Genomic DNA, 23,388 nt, shown 5'->3' on the forward strand with positions numbered 1-23,388 from the left:
ATCGCAGGCCATGGTCAAGCACGGGTGGATCAGAGCTAACCAGCCATGCTAATAGCCTACCGGTTTTGTTCCCTAGTTCAAACACCGCTGCTTCTTCTTTATGTATACCTTCCAACCGTCCCCAATTCAGCGGGTCAGTAACAGATTTCGGATGGCAGGTGGTATGTCCCGGACTCCCGGTGTCAACTGTATCTGCGTTCAGGACGCAGATACAGTTGGTTCCCTGCTTCAGCATTGGGTTAGTCAGCTCCCTGCTATAGTATTAGTACAGAGGACGCCCTGGGCAGCACCACTATAAGCGCTGAGCCCGGGAAAACCCTTGACATCACTGTTCATATATGCACACTGAAGTCAGGGGCTCCTCCTGGAGCAGAATCCCCTGCCAGAGAGTCGGCAACGCTCTGGCCGGGGAATCCACTCCAGGAGGAGCCACTGACATCACTCTACATATATGGACAGTGATGTGAGGGGCTCTTGCTCGAGTGGAATCCCCAGCCACAGCGTGGCCGATGCTCTGGGTGAGGATTCCACCTCTAGAGGACATCCCAATGGCTACAGGACCAGGGTGGGGGAGCGCTGGCTACAGGGGTGGGGGAGGGGGACACTATCTTTAAGGGGGTGTGGCACTACATGGGCACTGTAGATGTGGGCACTGGCACTAGGGGCAGTGAAGAGGCATTATACTGTATGGTTGCAGCTAAAAGGGCCTACTGTATGGGGGCAACTATGGAGCATTATACTGTATAAGAGCAGCTATGGGGGCATTATGCTGTATGTATCCAAAGGGAGGAAAAGAAAACCTGGACCGCATATCCACTTGCTATACTTGATCTATTACGGCTCAGCAAAATAAATTGTACGAACATGAGGTTCTTAGTAAACATTTTGATCTAACTGAATAAGCCCACTTGTCACTTCACGGCGACCTCTATCAAGTGAGTCCCTACTCTACCAAGTGTAGTATCCCGATGGGACGTGGAGGTGAAAAAGCAGCGACTTGCCCTATCTTGAGGCGTTTTCAAAAACCCCATTGAAATCAATGAGAGCGATTGAAAAAATGCAGCGAACGGCTTTTTTCCTTGGGCTTGTTGAATTTTCTGCCTGCAACAAAGTGTGTTTGAACAGTGCCTTAGCGCTATACTTTTTTGAAATAAATAAAAATATTGACATCTCTTCCAAGTTTATTTATATCAGGCAGTGCAATTAGAAAAATATTAAGACCGCTCCAAATACCTGTCACTCATGCAACAGCGAGCTTTTTATACAAAGTGAAATAACTCCATAAATGACTTACACGTTCCCCATATCCCTGAGTTTACAAATGTACATATATACAGTAGACTTTTGTACATGCGATCTCGAGTGCTCTGCACACAGTCTTCACCCTACAGTTTATCACACCCGGATTATAAAGGCCAGTAAGAGGACAGTTCAGCAGTTGTTACATTTGAGGGCTCATGGTTAACCTGACAGTCTGCACATCTGCAAAACTTAAGATAATGACTATTGTATTGGAAGCCTTATTTTCAAAGACATTTTTTGGACATTTAGTAAAGTTTAATATAAGAATGCTTTGAGGAAGTTCCAGATTCGATTTCCCGGTTTCTTCAGGTGTTCGTCCGTTGAAGAAAAATGGCTGAGGGGTGGAACAGCTTTGCAGAATATTTATTAAATGTAATGCTTTGAGGAATGGGAAGTGACCAATGACTAAGACATCATCTTCCTTATCTGCTGAGATCTCTGGATGTTCTGCTTCCTAGTTTCCTTTCTTCAGGTGTCAGTCTGGTGAAGAAAGGGTGTCTGAGGGCTTCGTCCAGTGTGATCCTCAGTGTAGGGCTATATTCCAGCATCCGTCGGAGCAGATCAAACAGCTCAGCATGCTCAGGAGAATCTTCAATCTTGTATGTCTAACAAAAAGAATAAAAAAAACAAAAAAAAAAACGATAAATATTCTGAAGACAACAAAGACTGGTTCAATAGCAAATGCCAGCTGTGACATTTTACTACATCCTGTTCTCAAACCTTAAGAGGATTGTCCAGAAATAGAAAAACATGGCTGCTTTCTTGCACACCTGTCAATAGGCTGTGTCCGGTATTGCAGCTCCGCTCCATTGAAGTAAATGGGGCTGCGCTACGATACCACAAAACCTGTGAACAGGTGCGATTCCGTTTCTGGACAAAAGGAGGAATGTTTTTCTAATCCTGGACGCCTTTAACTCTAGATCGATTTCAAATGTCATCACACCTTTTCCCCTCATTTATATTAAAATTATTAGGACAGCAGACAGATCCGCTTTAACCCCTTAGTGACCACTAATACACCTTTTCACGACAGTCCGATGCAAGACCCTTTTTACGGCGCATCAGAATAAGTCCGGCACGATAACCTGGCTCCTGCTCTAATGGCTGTGAGTGGTTTTATGTTGTCAAAGTGTTTATAATAATAATAAACCACAACACCCTGGTATATGGTATTGCCACAATCTTAACGTCCCAATTTTAAGACGTTTAAATCGCACCGAAGGCTATACATTTTTTTTTATAAAAACAAAACCAGAAATAATGGCAGAATTGGGGTTTTTTTTCCCCATCCCCCAAAATATGTAATAGCTAATCAAAATGTACCCCAAAATGGTACCAATGAAAAAGACACCTCGCCCTGCAAAAAAACAACCCCTCATGTGGCTACATAGACGAAAAATTATAAAAATAAAAAAAAAGTTATGGTTCTTGGAATGCAACAATGTAAAAAAAAAAAAAAAAAGTGTTATTGTGCAAAGGTAGTAAAACATAAAAAACCTATACATATGTGGCATCGCCGTAATCGTAATAACCCATAGTATAAAGGTAACCTGTTATTTACGCCGCAAGGGAGAGGGGGGCATATCTCGGGAACAAAAGAAAAACAGCTGGAATCAGACGGACAGTGGGATTCAGGTCAGATAAAATAGTTTGCATTATATGACCTAGTGACAGGTCCTCTTTAAAGGGGTTTCCTGATTTCAAACCTTTGTCCCCAACTCCCACTACCTTCATAAACTTCAATAGCATGCCTACTGTATGGTCAGTTATTTTGACTACCTGCTTCTTTCTGGTTTATTGACCCCCCCCCCCACCCCCAGTGTTTTTAAGTAAACCAAACTTAGATCACCTTAGGGGTTCTATGGCGATCTAAGTTCATTTGAAACATGGGGAGTCTGGATCTTGCCCATATTACAGCCTGAAAATAGCCTTACAACGAGCAGCTGTGAAGTCACAGGGAATATGAAACCTTCTGCAATCCAATGACACTATATTAGGGAATCGCTATTTGCAGTCCTGAGATACACACAAAAAACACCACACCTATCTCCCACTTACCCTCAAAGGATGGCAATTTTTATTGACGTATCGACCATCTGCAGTGGTTTCGTCCCAGATCAATGATCCATTTTGGAAATATTTTTGTTTCCTTTATTGGAGAGTAAAGAAAAAAAAAAAAAAAAAAAAAGAGAGTCTTCGATCATAAACGTTTAAGCATACCGCTGTTTAGTTTGACTAGAGGAACATTTTTACTTTTCCACTTCATTTATGGTGTTCTCATGGTGTAACATACAGCAATATATCCAATGATAACTAGTGCTATGGGAAGCAATAATATATGCATTATTTGTACTTTCTTCTTACTTGGTTTTGTATACCATGCGGCGAGGTAATGGTCCAAGGATTCTCTCCATCATTACTAAGTGTTCTCGATTATCGTGCGTCTATTCAAAAGAGAAACAGTGATAATGAGGCATTTAAACAGAAAGCAGATTATGGCTGAATAGGTCGTCACAACGCTGGATGCCATATACTGATGATCATGGTCAGCCAATTTGAAGGGCTCTTTAAGCACCTTTATCTGCACATAGAATTCATCTAAATTCTAATTGGATCTGATTAATTATGTCACATGCTACAAAAGATGGATTTAGAAAAACATCAGTTGGTCAATGTACCATATCCATATCACCTATGAATATACTGGAGGCAAGTGTGTTATTTTGGAAAGAATTGCTCACAAATCAAAGTATCTTTCCTGTAAGTCCATTATTTTTTAAGTGATACATTGAAGACACCAGACAGATAAAGACTTACCTGGAAGAGCGTGGATCCAGTGTAATACTCAAACAGAATACACCCCAAGCTCCATACGTCACAAGGTTGAGCCCAGCCTAGCTCTGTGATGAGGGGGAAAAAAATACAACCATCTCATGATACAGTAAGGGTATGTTCACACACAAACTCGAAAACGTCTCAAAATACGGAGCCGTTTTCAAGGGAAACCAGCTCCTGATTTTCAGAAATTTTTTAAGCCACTCGCGATTTTCACAGCGGTTTTTGGAGCTTTTTTCGATCGAGTCAATGAAAAACGGCTCCAAAAGGTCCCAAGAAGTGACCTGCACATTTTTCGTGGCTGTTTTTTTACGCGTAAAAAAAACGCAGCTGTCAGAACAGAATACCGTTTTCCCATTGAAATCAATGGGCAAATGTTTGGAGGCGTTCTGCTTCCGATTTTTCATCAGTTTTTCGGGTGTTTACGGCCCGAAAATAGGCCGTGTGAACATACCCTTATGGTGACTTTACAAGGTTGGCTAAAGACAAGTTTTGGATATAGCTAAAAACACAATCTAATTTACATACGCTTTAATTCAGTAACCAACTAGGATTTACATGGATAAGTATGTGATTGGTCTATAAAGAAATTATAGTAAACATTTTTTCTGTTCTTTAAGCTCTGGAAACCCTATCCTGATATCTTACTGTAATGATACATAGAAACATATTTAAAGGCTATGGAAACCTTTGAAGACTTTTTTCTAAAACAATGTATTATAGTGTTTAGTGCAATTTCGTAATTGAATTTTATGAAAAAAAAATTGTTTTACTTTTTGAGATACAGCTTCTATGTAACCTGGATGCATAGAAGCTGTATCTTGCGCTGAAACCCAAATCCGTCATGTCAGTGGGACTGACTGCTTTGGTGACAGTGGGTCCTGTGTGTTGGATATGCAGGATCCAGCTATTATCACAAATTGTTGAAGTAAAACAAAAAAAGGTTTACATAGCCTTTAAATACTTCATTGCTGTAAATTGCAAAGCAACGGTTATATGACATTTTTGCATTAGCTGCAAAATTTCCTATACATTGCACACATCAAACAAGCTAGGGGCAGCCAAAGTTAAAGAAATCTGATTTTGCGAAGAGCACTGAGAAAATATGACATCTATACAATTAATGAATTTTCTATTTTCTTGAAGTCTTCCTTTGAGTAGTTCTAGATTAATAAGTGAAAGATCAACTCACCCATAATAACCTCTGGAGGGCGATAGTGGCGCGTGGCAACAATGGTGCTATGATATTCATTGTCAAAAGTAGCACTGCCAAAATCTACAACTCGGATGCTGGAATTCTTTACACAATTCTCTTCACAGTTCTGTCATTAGAGAGACACAGATATTTGAAAACACATAAGACTGGCTTCTAATGTTTCTCAAAATATTTCTCTCGCTCTTTTGTATATTTTATAGCCTTTTAGACAAACCCCACTACAAGGAGAAAATAAAAAAACAAAATAACTTTTTGGATCTAGTACACCAATGCCACAAGATTTCAGATAACTGGTCTTGCACGCCCTCATGGCTCCCATCGCTGAATGATGCTAGGAATATGACAGGTGACTGCTGAGACTTCTGATTGGCTGCAGCGGTCACATGCCAGACATCTGTAAACAAAAACTGGGAGGACCGCCAAAGAATCCGCACTGGATCATCGGGGAATAAAAGGGAGTACGGATTCTCTCAATGTTTTATAACATTTGCAGCTGTTTTTAAAAAATGTTTACAAGTTGTATAACCCGTTGGGTGCGGTTGGTGTCAGTCATGTGACGGAATCAGTACTCCATTTTCTTTTCTTTTTTAATTAAAAGTTTTTATTTTTTGAGAAAAAAAAACAAAAAACATGAGCGTTTACAACAATCTTCACATCCTTAGTCCAGTACTCCATTTTCAATCTGCTTCTATGACGGAATGGAAATTAGCAACGTAGATATGAATTACATAAATGCAGTCTTAGTGCCTAGGACAGTGTGAGCTGTAAATACAGCCTGGTTTGTAAGCATATTAATAAATTTAACCAAACCCCCTAAATAAACTAATTCAGACCTCAAACAAGACCCCTAGACTACCTTAAACCCAGACCCGCTCAAATTAATTCAGACCACAGACCAGGCACAAAACCTTTGCACATGTCCCACCGATGTATAAAGACGGCCCTGCACGTAGTATTGCTTTAAGCCATTTTTTTTTAAAATCTGTACAGGGCAACAGGCAGTCCAATTCTTCACTGCTTATCCAAGGTCATTACTTTGCACAATTTATTTCAAACTTCTAAGCGTGGCCGCCATTGTAGCTAATTTTATATTTCAATCCATCTCTTTCATTCAACACAAAGCAAGCAATGTCAAACATTTTATCAACTTCTATCCATTATTCGAGGAAAACAGCTATTATTTTAAACTTCTTAATAAGAGCTAGCTTTGTAGGCCGTAACTAGTAGTCCTATCAGAAGTCAGTCTAAAACTTTTGCTTAACCTCTTAACGACGGATATTTCCGTCCTGTGAAGGTGCTAGTTCCCGCAAAAGGACAGATATATCCGTCCTGTGATGGCGCGGGTACTGCCAGTGTACCCAGGCGATCAGCGGCAGGAGCACGGCTGTTCTACACAGCCTGGCTCCTGCCGCAATCGAAGCGCGCTCCGATTCCGTCAGTTTGACTCAGACGCCGCTGTCAATAGCGACAGAATCATCTAATGTGTTGGACAGCGGGAGGAAGCTCTGTCACCCAATCGGCGCCCCCGAAAAGAAATTGCGAGGCAACCGTTGGGTTTCCATGGCAGCCGGGGCCTAACAAAGGCCCCCAAGGTCTGCCTTCAGCAACTGCCTATTAGGTCATGTCAGAGGCACTTTTTCCCCAAAAATTGGTTTTATTTAGTAAAAGTGGCAAAACAAATAACACATACATGTTATGCCCGCGATCGTAACGTCTCAAACAATAACATTAATTGAACCACCGGATGAACGGCGTCAAAGAAAATGCAAAAAAGTGAAAAATTCTCTCTCCCATTCCCCCCATAAAAAATAAAAATTAATTTATAAATCCTATGTACCACAAAATAGTACTAATGAAAACTACACCTTGGCCCGCAAAAATCAAGCCCACATACGGCCACATTGACGGAAAAATAAAAAATTGTTACGGATCTTGGAATGCGGCAATACAAAAACAAGTAATTTTTTTCTAAAAAAGGTTTTTATTGTGCAAACGTAGGAAAACATAACCTTTACATATTTGATATCCACTTAATCGTGCCGACCCATAGAATAAAAGGAATGTTATTTACGCTAATGCATTATTTAAATCAATGCTGGAATAGCGGCTTATTTTCAATTCTCTCCTAAAATAAAGTTAATAAAAAAGTTAAATCGATATATTATATGCATCCAAAAATGGTGCAATTGCAAAATACAACTCGTACCGCAAAAAACAAGCCCTTATACGGCTAGGTCGACGGAATAAAAAAAAAGTTACGACTCTTGGAATGCGACCGTGAGAAAACAAAAAATAATCCTTGGTCATTAACGCGCAAAATGGCCTGGTCATTAAGGGGTTAAAGAGAACAAAAAAAGTGTACAATACAATAAATATATTCTCAATTCCTCTCCTCTGATCCTATTTGGTCTCATATTGCAATTAAAACGGAGAAATATATGAAGAATTCTTCTGTGTGTGTTCCAGGAGGTAATTTTTCCTCCTCCTCACAATCCGGTGTCTGGCTTTAATACAACTGGCTTCAGCAGGAACCTCCCCCTATTTCCCGGTCTGCAGTAGGGCACAGATCATTAACCCCCTCCCTTTTGCTAAGCCCCACCAATCAGCAGTTCACCAGAAAAAAATGGTACAGATCAGCAGGAAATGATAGTGTGTCCTCTGCAGGAATTCTACTAGACTATTGATAAGAAACATGGAAAGGATCCTGCAGACTGACAGTGTGAGCAAGTTCATCTCATTTACTTTTATCATTCATTTCTAGGGTTAGTGTTCTTTAAAGGCAAGGTGTCGCAAATTTTTTTTATATAATATTGCTTTTAGTATGTCATTAAAATAAATTTTATTTGTGTTTTTGTGTTGTACTTTTAATTTTTTTATTTTTACTTCTCTATGGGGGCTGCCATTTTTTTTTCCATCTCTGTATGTGTCGATTAACGTCAGAGTCACACAGCAGAGCAGCTGTTTGCAGGGAGATAGCAGGCGCCATCATGAAGAGCAGCTGCACTGCAGGTAAGGTGTGTGTCTGTCTGTCCCTCTCACAGACCACCGCTCTCGTGACCCCCGACGGGACCCCCTATAGTCGTGCAGGACTCCGTATAAAGGACACATGATGTAACGGTCCTGGGAAAGCTGGGTGACAAACAATATGCCCGCTGTTAGTGTGGTACCCAGCTTTCCCAGACCCATGAACGATAAATCTCTCTAGTTGTGCTGAGACTGAGAGGTTCATTAGTCACATCCCCAAACAGTCTCAGCACAACTAGAGATTTACCGTTCAGGGGTCTGGTAAAGCTGGGTGACTACCATTACCACTCCTACTGGAGTGTGAGAGGTTCATTAGTCACAACCCCAAACACACTCCAGTAGGAGGGGTAATGGTGGTCACCCAGCTTTCCCAGAAGTAGATATAACCAGGAAAGGGCTGGATGGACGGGCTGAGGGTGCACAGGATTTTTGGTGATCCCCCCCCCCCGTCATGTGATCGGACCTGGGTTAGCGGTTCTGATGCAGACTGGGTCCATAACAAGAGACAGTGCACTCGGGACAAGCCCTGCCCTCATGCCGTAGTTGTGTGGTTCTGTTTGCAGTGATGGCGGTGGGTGGCTCTGACACCCGCCTCCCCCGTCGGGTCATATCAGGACAGAAGGAGTGTCCAGATTGGAGACAGCACCGCACCTGTCCTCAGGTTGTGTCTGGTATTGCAGTAAGTGAATAGGACAGAGATGTAATACCACACACGGCCGGAGGACAGGTGCGGCGCCATGTTTTCCTGGACGACCCCTTTAAGACTTTTCCCGTGCGCGCGTGTGTGTCAGAGCGGAGTGTGCATGGGCGCCGCTGATACTTCATAGCCGCTTATCAGCTGTTTTGAAGAATCAGCGGCACACACACACAAACAAATCCCCCCAAACACGCAAAATCAAGTGTAATCAAGCGTTTTTTTGCACGTAAAATGTGCAAAAAAAAACGGGACACATACACGCCGTGTGAACCTGTCAACTGAAGTCATTCACTTCACTTTCATCATTCTAAGGGTTTGTTCACACACAAATGATTTCAGCTGAAAAATCGGAAGCAGAACACCTACAAGCATCTGCCCATTGGTTTCAATGGGAAATACGGCGTTCTGTTCCGACAGGGCGTTTTTTACGTGGTCGTTTTCCAAAAACGGCACGTAAAAAGACGCCCGCCAAAATGAAGTGCACATCACTTCTTGGGACGTTTTTGGAGCCTTTTTTCATTGACTTTATAGAAAAACAGCTCCAAAAACGACTGTAAAACACGCTAGTTTGATTAAGAAATGGCTGAAAATCAGGAGCTGGTTTCCCTTTGTTTAGTAAGCGTGTGAACATACCCTTAGCCTTTTGGTGTGTCCAATAACTTCTGCCAGCTGCAGAATCACACCCAAAATGGCAGCCGGACACTGCTTAGCAATTTGAAGACACCTTTTCCTGGCTTGTAGGAGGGGGGGGGGTGAGATTCCCTCCCACATTTACAGCAGCTGTGAGTCAGGTTGCTTTGCCTTATTCACCTTGCTGCAATTCTGGGAAGTGCCCCCCCCCTGGTGGCCAACATAGGAAAACATGTCAAATTATTATTTAATTTTTAATACTTTCCACCATGTGGAAGAAAAAAAAAAAATACAGTAAAAAATATAATTGAAATAAGTAACGACACTTAAAAAAAAAAGTTTAATTTGCGACACATTACCTTTAAGGACACCCTTCTCCTGGTCAACACAGCCCTAATCAGTCATACAGTTAATAAGAAAGAAATAGTTGTTCTGGTCTATACAGGATAATACACTGGCAGTAACCATAAACCATAAGCAAGTCCAGTAGCATTCCTTTAATCAGTTTCCTTTCGTACTCTGAATAGAACAACAAATATGTATAATATATATGGTTGAGTACATTCTTTAACATTTCTACACACAGTTTTGTGATTTTTTTTTAAATTTTTTTTATAGGGGTTATCGGACAGACCTTTTGGTCTTTGTTTAGCTGCAGTGGTCATATGTTGACCGAATGTAAACTAAGGGCTTAGAGGTAAGGTGCAGTATTCCTGACATAATGGCTCACATCGCTGAGCAATGTAGCTAGGATTATGACATGACTGCTGAGCCCTCTGACTGGCTGAAGCAGTCACATGTTGACCGCTCGTAAACAGAGAACGGGAGGACCACAGGAGTGTTAGCTCTGGATCGCCAGGGGAAAGAAGGGAGTACCAATTTTAATCACATTTGCAGGTGTTTTTTTTACAATTTTTTTTTACAAGTCCGCTTAAATGGGTTTTCAGACTTATTGCGTTAAGCTAAAAAATTGTTGCCACTCGCATGTTACTTATCTGTGCAAGCAGGTTTGGCCTAAAACCATGGCTTTCATTTCAACATTGAGGAGTGAGGCCAGGAAAACACCCCTGCAGGGGAACAATAGTGCTTGTCATTTAGTTTGAATCGGGGCCACAGCCAAAATCCAAGGACCGAGAGCAGACAGTAGGCCAGGTATGAAAGCACGCTTCAAAGCGTCTTCTTTAACTGCCGTATCAGAAGTGGGGGTGGAGCACAGTGCAGCAGTTCTTTCACATGCTCCTCCTCACTTTCTAATCAAAGGGGTTGTCTCATCATAGATAACCCGTCAGGTTGGAGTCACCACTGCAATCAGCTGATCACTGCGAGCAGTGCATGGCAAACAGCTTGTTTGGTTAGTATTACGTGGTGGCCATGCAGTGCGTTATCCATAGAATACCGGAATGGCTGAAGCTCATCAGGATGGGAACGCAAAGGTTTTGTTTTTCAAAAATGCATGCATATGATTTTAGTGGATTTAAGCAGTACGGTTATTAACTACTAACTTTTACATTTCCTCATTTTATTGCAGATGGTTAGGCACAGCAAATGTATGGTCACTCACCTTTGCTTTATTGTAGGAAGTGTTAAAATCAGAATTCACAAAAAGAATATTCTCAGGTTTCAAATCTGTGTGCGTCAGTTTGTTGTCATGCAGGACTGAAAAAACAAAAAACACAAAAAAAAAAAAAGTTGAGAAATATATATATATATATATATATATATATACATACATACATACATACACACACACATATTTATTACTTCAGCACTTTACATTGCACAATTTTAAGGGCAACACGTTGTAAAAATTACAAAAGAGACGCAGTGCAGACAGATAAAATTGCTTGCAAGTTACATTCTTGCCCATATGAGCTAACAATCTATAAGGAATACATACAAAAGGTCAGAGAATGTAGCCCTAGACATGTCAGATGGAGGCAGTGTTTTGTTTCTGTGTGTGATAACCAGCAAATGGGACTGACAGAGGGGGGGCATTTGAGGAGCAGAAGAAAGAGGTAGAGGAGTGCAGCAGTGTTAGGCTGGGTTCACACACCCTATTTACGGACCTAATTCGGGTGTTTTAACCTCGAATTACGTCCGAAAATACGGCTCCAATGCGCCGACAAACATCTGCTCATTCATTTGAATGGGCTTTACGATGTTCTGTGCCAACGGACATTTTTTGTAAAAAAAACCACACCCGCGTCAAAGAAGTGCCTGTCACTTCTTGGGACGTAATTGGAGCAGTTTTCCATTGACACCATGGAAAAACAGCTCCAATTACGTCCGTAATGGACGCTGCGAAAACCGCCGGCAACATGCCATTACGTCTGAAATTCAGGAGCCGTTTTCTCCTGAAAACCGCTCCGTGATTTCAGCTGTAATGGACGCTGCCGTGTGAACATACCCTTAAGGATAGATTGGAGGGGTGTTAAGATGGCCATACACATCATATGTAAGTAGGCCGTACCCACCAATTTCAGCAGGACTGGCCAACATACATCTAATCTGTATGGCGATGTCCTGACTCTCCCCGGAGGACAGATGTATTGGGAGAAAACGGTCAAGCATGTTGGATTCCAACATTCCCAATCCTTTTATTTGCCATGATATAAGCAGCTGTCAGAGGAGTCTGGCATAGGCTTTACTCCTTCTCCCTATTGAGAACGCATGAACACTCCAGAGCAAGCATGTATTTGGGAAACTCTGGAAGACCAGATGTTGGCCGAACCCTCGTTCGTCTGACATCTATCTGAAACGTATGGCTAGGCTTAGTCTATTTGTCACCAGGCCGCAAAGAAAGGTGTTGCAGTATTCTAGCCAGGTTATCAGAACATGTATTAATATTTTGGAAACCTGTGAGGAAGGATGGATACAGGAAATGTTTTTGAATTGGAGACGACAAGAAGTAGAGTGACATATGGAATGTGACGACTATCAAATATTACCCCTAGAAAATGCACTTTTGTAGAGAGGGAGAGTCTGGTCTTAGCAGAGAATGAGTTGATTAGATGGCCAAAGCCATAGGTGTAGACAGCCGGCTGCCAACTCCAGAGGCTGGCGAGTCTTTTATTTACAGGACAGCAAGAGACTACTATGAAGTCTGGGGATCACTGTGCACCCAAAGATGCACTGCAGAACCCCCTGATCTTAACAAGGAGGAGATCATGTGATAAGACTAGAAGCGTACATGTCCACACAGACACACAAATCATTTATGTAGTTATCTCTATACACACAGTCCTGTCAGCAGGAAACTCTCCAGTGCCCCATCACAGAATATCGTGGTAAAATGGTGACTTTTTGCAGCGATTATTGAAAAAGCACAGCAAAACACACAATAAAGCAATAATGTGTGGAGGCAGTAAGTACTCAGCATAGCTCCACTCCTTCCACCTATTGTTGCAATTTCAGCAGGTCCTGTTAAAGAAATCGGCTTTCTGCTCCAACATCCTGACCCGCAGAGGAAGGAACTAAGTATGCCTGTGTGTTTGTGCATTAGTGTGTACGTACGTGCACCCATTTGTATTGGTGCATGTTCATACATTTGGATTTGCTACATAAAAAAACGATGCTAGGACTTATTTACACAATTTTGTGTATTTTCTAATTTTTTTGACTCCATTTTTGGCAAAACTGCAGCAAAGAATGTGAATAAACTAACATCGATTTGTTTAAGGCATTAAAAGGGTATTCCCACAAAAGACATTTTAATCTTTCCTTAGAGCCCCTATACAGGCAGGCTGCTTAGTGGGGTCCACTTAATATCCTTACCATCATAATACTTTTATTAATATGGACAAATTTTCATCATCCTTCCAAATTAATGACCTGTCGCTCAATATATGGCCTACACGAAGACTATTTGTGATGCAACTAGTTGATTTTAACCATAGAGCTAGTTGCAGTACAAGGAAATACATTAAGTTACAGGTAATCTAGTAAATTAATCAGCAAAACTACAAAAAGTCTCAGTGTAACCCTAGACTGACAACTGAGTGTTACCCTTATCCACAGGACGCATCATTACACAGTTCTATACGTGTCAGACTGTATAAGCACACAACCCTTCGACAAGTGGTATGGCAACAGCCAGTTTTCACTTTATTCACACATTTCCAATAAGAATAACAGAGGAACTGATCAATGCACAGTTTTAGGAAAATATGCTCCAGAATTGTTATTTCATGGGTAATACAAGTATTTTCTAAAATGTAATGAGAGCAGACCGGTCCTCTTAAATTGTTATGTATTATGTCTGTAATAGTGTTGAATCATTTCTGTAATCTTGTGTAGTCTGTAGTGTGACAATACTCAGCAGTCAGTGTAGAACGGATGTCAGACCACTATATGGTCACTGTATGGCGGTATTATTGGTGCTTGTAAATAGATATCGTACACTTGTCCCGGACTGTAAAAGTAACGCCTGTCCTTGACTGCATGATTAAATATTTCTATGTTCCACTTTCATTTCCTTTGTGTTGTTGGCTTGGTTTACATATTTAAAAAAGGGAGGGGTGAGGGGCGTGACCAAATAAAGCAAAAGTTTGCATGCAGACATTTATTTATTTTTTGCAATGGGAGGGGGGGGGGGGTAGTTCATATTTTATGTGGGCTGGTGGGGTTAGTGTGCAATACTGCTTTTTTAGTCCCAGTCCAGCCCTAGTCGGGAATGATTAGTATGGAGAAGCCGCCTTTAGATTTAGTTATTAGGTCAATAGTAACTTTGGTGAGGGAAGTTTAGGCTTTGGATTAATTCCCTAGAGGAGAGCAGTCTCAAAATACCACCAACAGTGATCTGGGGCATCTTGGTACAATTTATTCAGCAGGGCTGGGGTGATACCAGTGCAATAATGATTTGTATTGGATTTCCATGTATTATGGTGTGATGTGGAGGCCTTGCCTGCATGCTCCCATATCCTCTGCTAGGCCGAAATTAAAAAGAACTCTCCCCAAGTAACTATTCCATTTGATCTCTTAGGCTTGCGCATGCATCCATCCATCCATACATACATGTCAACTGTTATCCTAGCAGGACCTGTAGCATATAAAAAGTTGACAGGGAAGAGAGAGTAATTGAACCTAGGGCAGAGGACATGACACTAGTTTTGAATATAGTATGCCCGTGGAGGGCAAGTTGAATACAGGTCCTTCTCCATGAATTAGAATATCAAGAAGTTAAATTTATTTCGGTAATTCGGAAAATTAGAATATTATATAAGCCCAATTTCAAAAATGATTTTTAAATACTGAAATGTAGGCCTACTGAAATGTACAGTATATGCCCTCAATACTTGGTCGGGCTCCTTTTGCATGAATTACTGCATCAATGCGGCGTGGCATGGAGGCGATCAGCCTGTGGCACTGCTGAGGTGTTACGGAAGCCCAGGTTGCTTTGATAGCGGCCTTCAGCTCGTCTCCATTGTTGGGTCTGGTGTCTCATCTTCCTCTTGACAATACCCCATAGATCTGTTTAGGTCAGGTGAGTTTGCTGGCCAATCAGGCACAGTGATACTGTGGTTATTAAACCAGGTATTGGTACTTTTGGCAGTGGGGGCAGGTGCCAAGTCCTGCTGGAAAATGAAATCATGCTTCCCTCTGCTGACAAGCTTTATGGAGATGCTGAAGTGCTCGAAAATTTCCTGGTAGACGCTGCGCTGACTCTGTACTTGATATAACACAGTGGACCAACACCAGCAGATGACATGACTCCCCAAACCATCACTGACTGTGGAAACTTCACACTGGACCGCAAGTAACATGGATTGATGCCTCTCCACTCTTCCTCCAGACTCTGGGACCGAGATTTCCAAATGAAATGCAAGATTTACTTTCACCACTTTGGACCACTGAGCAACAGACCCGTCCTTTTTCTCCTTAGCCCAGGTAAGACGCTTCTGACATAGTGGTGGCTCTTGAAGCACTGACTCCAGCCGCAGTCCACTCCTTGTGAATTTCACCCAGATTATTGAATGGCCTTTTCTTGAAAATCCTTTGAAGGCTGCGGTTATCCCTGTTGCTTTTGCACCTTTTTCTACCACACTTTTTCCTTCCGCTCAACTTTCCATTAATATGCTTGGATACAGCACTCTGAACAGCCAGCTTCTTTAGCAATGTCCTTTTGTGGCTTACCCACCTTGTGGAGGGTGTCAATGACTGTCTTCTGGACAACTGTCAAGTCAGCAGTCTTCCCCATGATTGTGTAGCCTACTGAACCAGACAGTTGGACGATTTAAAGGCTTAGGAAACCTTTGCAGATGGTTTGTGTTGATTCGCTGATTAGAGTGACACCATGAGTCTACCATCTTCAACTTTTACCCAATATTCTCATTTTATGAGAGACTACATTTTGGGTTTTCATTAACGGTTAGCCATAATCTTCAACATTAAAAGAAAAAAAATGCTGGAAATGGATCACTCTGTGTGTAATGAATCTATACAATATAGAAGTTTCACTTTTTAAATTGTACTACTGAAATAAATTTAAACTTTTTGATGATATTCTAATTCATTGAGAAGGACTTGCATTTCTGTTAGGTATTGCATCAGGATCAGCTAGATCAGCAAAATGAAATAATTTAGCCACAAACCAGGGTTGTTTCATACTTTTGGTGAGGCGGTGTGTAAATAAAGGAGGCCACCAGAGAGTAAGTTAAGGTGAAGGAGTGGAAAAAACTTTGCATTGCTTGCGATTGTGCCCTGTTTTTTTTTCCCCCAATTTGCATTACAATCTTTGTCGCTGCTGCCACTAGCAGAAGAATCCACTTTAGCAGAAGAGAAGGGGACATTTCATATTACATATACATAATTTATTTTATATTACCGCCATTGGTTTTTAGAGTTTTACATTTGGTAGTTTTGTTTTCTTTATATTATTTTTTTCCCGCAAACAATCCTTAAAGCGTACCTAACTTTTCAGGTGACTTTTCTGAATAAGCTGTCATATGTGTGCACATGAGGAATAACACTATTTCTGGCCATTATAGGACTTTTATTCTGCATTTATTTTTTATTTTTTTTAGCAGTTTTCCCTTCTGAAGGCCCTATCTCTAATTCTCTGAGCTAGTCGGTGGAGCTTAACAGCTATCATGTCTTCTATACACACAGATAGAAGAGGAGATCTGCTCTCCTATCACATATATAGAAGTAGCAGCAGCAACACGGAGGACATTATACAGCAGACCGGTGTAGCTGAGAATTAAGTGAAGAGACTGCCATCTACGGCAGTCTGTCAATTCTGCTCTGTAACTAGGGATGGATTTTGCTTGACATCAGGGGGTGGACAGCAGATTACAGGAAGGGAGACACCTAGTGGCAGTAACTTTGCACAGAATTTGCATGGATAAAACTCAATATTAACAGTAAGTAAATTACAAAGTTGATCCATATCAGGTACACTATTAGCATAAGTTGTTTGAAAAGTTAGTGCCCATTTAAATGTATATAATTCGTAAACACTCCCACTCAATACACAAGGAAAAGTATATTAAAAAAAAAATCCATGCAATGTACATAATTCATCAACTGACGTGTCTATGATTACTTTGCTGAAGTAGCTGATTTAATTTGTGTTTGTGTACCAATTGTGAAAAAGTTGTAACAAATAAGAAATTGTAACATTTAAGCCAACTTACACTTTATCGCATGAAACAGCTGGAAGGCCATGTGTCGAATCTGCTTGAGTGGGTATGGAAGATAATTGTTCTCCTTCTGGAAATCAAAAGTGCTTTTTCCAAGCAGTTCAAAAGCAATGCATGCATGTCCATGGAAGTCAAATGAATCCCACATCAGTACACACATACTAGGGACAGAAACACAAGTTAGAAAGCCATGGCAAGACATAAGAGGTTCAATCAAGCTAAAAGAACAATTGTATTCATCTTTCCTATTCTACACTAACTGGCCACATGCAAGTCAATAGAAGTTTATGACATTTTGGCCCCGGAATGGCAGTAAGTGGCTAACTGCACTGTAAAATATGACAGTTACATGACAGGAGTGCAGAGCTTATGATTTGCTGTATTGACAAACCTATGAGTCATTTTGTAAAATGTATTAATGTATAAAAAAGGCCTAGAGGTAAATTTTCAGCCTAACCCCATAAAAGAGAAGGCACGGAAAATGGCCGACAAAAGAAAAAAATGACACTACAAAAACGAATACAGCTAGTTTTAATATGGAAGAATGTTTAATTACCAACAGTCCAGGGTGCAGCTCAGGACTAAAATGAGGGACCATGAAGATAGCAATTCTACGTTATGACACTTATTTCTATTGTGCCTTAAGTGGTATTTATACATAAGTGCATGACAGTGTACACGGTTTACGTAACTCCTATCCACTTTTATGGGGGTTACAGGAACAGCATAGCTCAAGTGTTTCCTGAATTCCCGCCCTCCTGTGCACTGATCCTCCGCCTCGATGCAGCAGCCACATCACAAGGTGGGACAGGGTCGGGAAAGCCCCAGTCGGGAGATAGGTGCGGGTCCCAGAAGTGGGACGAGCATCTAACAGACATTTATGACATTCTGCGGATATGCCATAAGTGTTTAAGATGGGAATACCCCTTTAATTTGCCGCTGTATCAATGAAATATAATTTTTAAATGACCAGTCATTCAACCAGTCATATACTAAACATACAAAATGCACAAAAAAAAATCCCAGCAATGACTTACTTTATCTCCCCTTTTCCTTTGATCCTATTTTATCTTATCTCATATTGCAAATAAAAATTAGAAATATATAAAGAATACACACACACACACACACACACACACACACACACACACACACACACGAAGATCAGCCATTTACACTCTCCTCCTCACAATGCTGTCTCCGGCTGTAAGACAACTGTCTGGAGCAGAAACCTCCCTCTTTCCTGTCTGCAGTAGGACACACATGTCGTTAAGCCCACCCTCTGCTAAATCCTGCCCCCTTAGCTGTTCATTAGCTGAAAATCAAACAGATCAGCAGACTGTTCCAGGAACATACAGAAGATCGTGTAGACTGAAACATTGGGGGCATGGAGATGTGTGCATGTGTCAGCTGGCCCCTCCATTCTAGTCTAAAGGTGTTAGAAAATCACTGTCTCCCCATATATTTTCAGGAAACATACAAAGTGGTTTGACATGATAGCTTAAGCAGTTGTATGGGGCATTTGAGCTGTAATTTCAGACTACACGTTTTGCAGATATTTTAAAGAGCTTTAGAGAAAGATGTTCTTACTTTTTATTTTCTTTGTCTTGTTCTTGAATTTTCTTTAGAACATTAACTTCCAGCTGGGCAGCCTCCCTGTACTTTCTAATATTCCTGATGATCTTCAGAGCAACTCTGGCGCTGCCTCTGAAAGCAATATTATCACAGTAAGTGGGTAGCTTAAAGGGGTATTCTGATTCTAACAAACTAACGCCTATCCACTGGATAGGTGATAACGGTTAGATCGGTGGAGGTCTGACCTCTGGGACCCACACAAATTGCCAGAACAGGGATCCCATGTCCACTGAACCACGAGGAGTTGAACGGCGTGGCGGTTTTGTACAGGGTCATAATAGGTCTAGAGGTGCATTAGGGCTTTACACAGTCCCTTCTTATGCCTCAGATATCATACAGAGGCAAATAGGGGGGGGGGGGGTTCTGCCATGTTGCGCACAATAGAAATCTAGGAAAAAAAAAATAGGAGTGCCATGGTCCATCGGATGCCATATGTACGGATGTATGTTCAGAGGTATTATCTCCTAGATGAATTGCTTCTAGGGAAGAAGATCATTGCACATACAGCATCCAACAGAGCCTGTTCAGCAGCATGTGGAGCCTGTGCAGCTCTGTCCTCAAGCCGTACAGCCTCCGTCCACTGCGGCGTTCAATAACCCTAAGAAAATAGAATTAGACTTCCCGTAATTTGGTTTCTAAGAAACCCTCAATGACAGCACCCCGAGTTCTGCTGTGCTGCGGTCGTGGAGGGCAAGTGTGAAATTAAGTTTAACCATTACAAACCTATTATGATCTAAGCACTCCACCACTCTGCCGAAAGTTCCCTCTCCTAGAATTCTCACAATTTCATCTGAAAGACACAGAGGGGAAAAACATTATGTTAAGACGCCGAAAAAGAAAAGTGGGGGAACAAAGCCAAGCTTTATGAAACAGACTTACCACCTCCTTCACTGCTATGCAGATTTCCAGAGTCCATCTATCAACTATTCTATTAACATGTACATAGACCACAGTAGGTGGGCAATCACTCAAACTAGACTTTTAAATAAATGTATGCTTCCAAAAATAGGCCTAAGATATCTAGTTTTGTTTTTTTAAATCATTCTACAAATCCTGTTTAGGAATACTACTATTTTCATACATGCTTTACGATTATACTATTAACAGTTAAAGCCAACTTTATATTGGAAAATTAAGCTTTATCCATCTACTGAGGAAATGGGCTAAACAGATTGCTAAACTTTCTCTGAACAGTAGACTAAAATGTTTTAACTCACATGAGTTGTGTATAGCAGTAAGTGGAGGATTAAAGTGCCCACATGCTCCAGACAACGCTAGCAGGAAAAAAAACAGTTTCTCTCTAGAATCTTAGGTAAAAGGGAACCGGTCACTAGATTTTAGGGCGCTGAACCACCAACATGTCATTATACTGCTGGAGTTTAGCATCCTAAACATGCCCCTCAAAACTGTCTGTTTTAGCATTTTGACTAAATAGAAGTTACAACACAGCGTGTGCTGTATATAAATTACCAGAGAAAAGTCTCGAGATAAGTACAATGACATCCTGCACATACTCAGTGGTCAAATGACACAGAGATCAGTACGCCTGGACTCATCTCGGGACTCTTTTCAGGTAATTTATATGCGGTGCAATAAAAATACCTCAAGGACACGGCACCATTAATCATCTTTTTGTTAAGGAAATAAATAGCGGCCACATAAGAGGGACTCTGCAGGTCTGCCAAGTAGTGAAAGGGATGGTTATTTATACAAAATAAGCTGCACTGATCTGACCCTGCCTCTCCCTTCAGATCCCTCAGTCCTACAGTTATCTTATAGGGAAGGGGAAGTCAAGGGAAAAGCTGAGGAAGAGTAAATATGTTAAAGTTTTACGAAACAGGCTTCAGTACATCTGTCCAAGATGCGGTCTCCAATCCGGCACACCAGGTGCCCTTCCTTGTCATCTTCAATAGTCTGGCTGTCTTTAGCACTTCGATGACTCTTCTGCTCGCCCAACAGTCACAAACAGGAACATCATTGCCGATAAAAACCGTAGGTGGTTACATTAAGTAGACACGATCCACGTCCGTGTAGGTGAGTGGTGTGCAGTCATATAAAAACATAGAACGATAGGGGATATTGCAAAGGGAGACGTGCAGGTTAGAGACGCCTCAGCACTGAAGCTGAACTAAATGCACTTAGAATTTCTCTAAATTATATTAAATATTATTCCTTATATTATTCTCATGAAATGTATGTACACAGAACAGGTTTCGGAAAGGAATATTCTGAATTATACATACATGTACATGATAAGAACTACACACGTAGTTAACTTTAAGCCCAGTATAACTAAAATAGTATCTTGTAACATTCACAGACATGGTAAAAATGGACCATTTGACTACTGTTCATACAGTGAAACGTCATTAGCACGGTTCAAAAATGTTTACCCCTCAAGTCCCAGATAACAATATTTAAGGGATAGCGTACCAAGAAGTCTTCTATAATGATTTATCTGGAACTTTAATAAAATTGGGGCAGTAACGTGTAGAAATAGCTGGTAACTTTCTTATTGTCTAAATTATAAAATCCACGGCAACAGCGTATATAAGGTAGAAAACAGGTAATCCAGCCGACTCACCACACCAGAACTATGAAGATAAATTAAAAGGGAGGAAAACGAAATTGTTCCCTTTGCTCAGAGCACACTTTGGTGAATGCAGTTCCCAGTAGTTCCCCTGGCAGCGAGCACTCGTCACACCGTACAGCACAAAGAACACACGCGGCAGATTTGTTGCAGAAATTTCTGTGACAATCCTATTCATCTGAATGGGGCTTGCAGATAATGCTCATGCTGCCAAAACAGCCACATTCAGATGAATGGAACCGATTTTCAGTTGCAGAAATGTCTGCAATAAATCTGCCACGTGTAAAATTACCCTGAAAATACCAGAGATTGGTCTAAGCAACAGGAATAACTTTCAGTGTACAACCACCATCTATTTTCACATTCATCTTTTATCTCCTTGGTGCCTGTGGGGTTGGCATGATTATCCATTTCCTACCTTGTACACACTGTTGAAGCGATCGTGGATTTTATAAAACTAGTGGATTTTATAGAACTAGAAAAGTTGGCCCTATCAACCAGGTCGTCTTCTACTTGTCCATTGATAACATAAGGCCCTTAAAGGGGGCTGTCAAGACGCCCCCCCAACCCCACAATCCGCTATTACCAGGGGAAGGGGCTGCCGAGTGTTCAGGAAGTGAAAGTAAAATTAAGCAGAACACGACCTCCATTCAAATTGTGTAATGCATTGTCGAGATGGGTCCTCCAGAGGAAGTACTACTCCTTAGAACTATCTTTGCTTCAGATAATAGAGTGGGGTCCCATCCTGACCTGTCCAAATCTTAAGGACTATTAAAGCGTACCTAAACCTTTAGGGTAGGAACACACTAGGCTGAAACGCCGCATAAAACTGGACCCCACATATGGTAGCTGCAGGGAATTCCGGATGAAAAAAAACACACCTGTGGTCAATTTTTTCAGGAGACTGCACTGCAATAAAAAAAAAAAAAAGGATTATCCTTACCCAGCCATAGTCATGGCGACGCGTCTCTTGGATGACGCTGTAGTAGTCCATGTGTCCGCTGCAGCAGTCACATAAGATGAAACGTCATCCCAGGAGACCGGACTGCGCTTAGAAGGGAGAATCGCATCACTAGGACTATGGCAGGGGGTATGAGCTTTTTTATTAATTTCAAATAAAAAAATGTTGTTTATGATTTCTGTGGCGGAATCAAGGCACTTCCGCCGCAAAAGTCGCAACACATAGCTCTTTGTTGTGGGTTTTCTTTTGCCTCCCCATTTACTACGATCGTTCATCCCCATGCATTTGGATCATGTTGGCAGCACACCTCCTGTTTACAGTGTGATGTGCTTCCGACTAGTGACCATATTTTTTGGCCACATAAAAGATGCAATCAGTCGATAAATAAGAACTTGCTTGTTCATCGTATCAAAGCTCGTTCACCCGATCATTGGCCTTTAGTGTACAGATTTTATATCAATTCAGAGTGAGTGATCAGTGAAGTAGGGAGGAAGAGAGGAGTCTAATAAGTGAAAAGGCATTTTTGTAGGCATTATTTATCAGGAGGACCTATATATAGGTCACGGTGTTCTGTTTGGCTACAAAAAATGTTTAAAATTCTGAAATTTAAATACGATCATTCAATGTGTTTCACGATTGCGCCTAGTTACATGAATGTTACAATATACTTCGAAAGAACATACTGCATAAAGTTTTAGTGTTAACATACACCAAGAAAAACAATCACAGTTCGGAAAACACAATCACTGCTCTAAATGGACAGATCGGAGCAGTTGAAGAGAAAGCAGATAGACAGTCCAAAAAATCTTCTATATAAATGTAAGATCAACTGTGCATAAGTTTGTGTCATTTTAATTT

General features: G+C 41.2%; 1 protein-coding gene across 2 annotated transcripts in view; it reads right to left on the bottom strand.

Annotated features, from left to right (window-relative positions):
* Positions 1 to 1,163: 1,163 nt before the first annotated feature.
* Positions 1,164 to 23,388, bottom strand: part of CLK3 (CDC like kinase 3) — a 33,027-nt gene continuing 10,802 nt past the window's right edge. For both annotated transcript variants that reach the window (XM_075857817.1, XM_075857816.1), the window contains 10 exons: positions 20,830 to 20,923; positions 19,703 to 19,769; positions 18,935 to 19,051; positions 17,339 to 17,505; positions 11,266 to 11,360; positions 5,330 to 5,459; positions 4,120 to 4,202; positions 3,667 to 3,746; positions 3,361 to 3,451; positions 1,164 to 1,907 (listed from right to left, as the gene is read on the bottom strand). In XM_075857817.1, the coding sequence (XP_075713932.1) occupies positions 1,725 to 1,907; positions 3,361 to 3,451; positions 3,667 to 3,746; positions 4,120 to 4,202; positions 5,330 to 5,459; positions 11,266 to 11,360; positions 17,339 to 17,505; positions 18,935 to 19,051; positions 19,703 to 19,769; positions 20,830 to 20,923 (1,107 nt within the window). In that variant the 3' untranslated portion in view covers positions 1,164 to 1,724. The remainder of the gene's footprint in view (positions 1,908 to 3,360; positions 3,452 to 3,666; positions 3,747 to 4,119; positions 4,203 to 5,329; positions 5,460 to 11,265; positions 11,361 to 17,338; positions 17,506 to 18,934; positions 19,052 to 19,702; positions 19,770 to 20,829; positions 20,924 to 23,388) is intronic.

The sequence above is a fragment of the Rhinoderma darwinii genome, chromosome 3, assembly GCF_050947455.1.
Source record: "Rhinoderma darwinii isolate aRhiDar2 chromosome 3, aRhiDar2.hap1, whole genome shotgun sequence".
Classification (NCBI taxonomy): domain Eukaryota; kingdom Metazoa; phylum Chordata; class Amphibia; order Anura; family Rhinodermatidae; genus Rhinoderma; species Rhinoderma darwinii.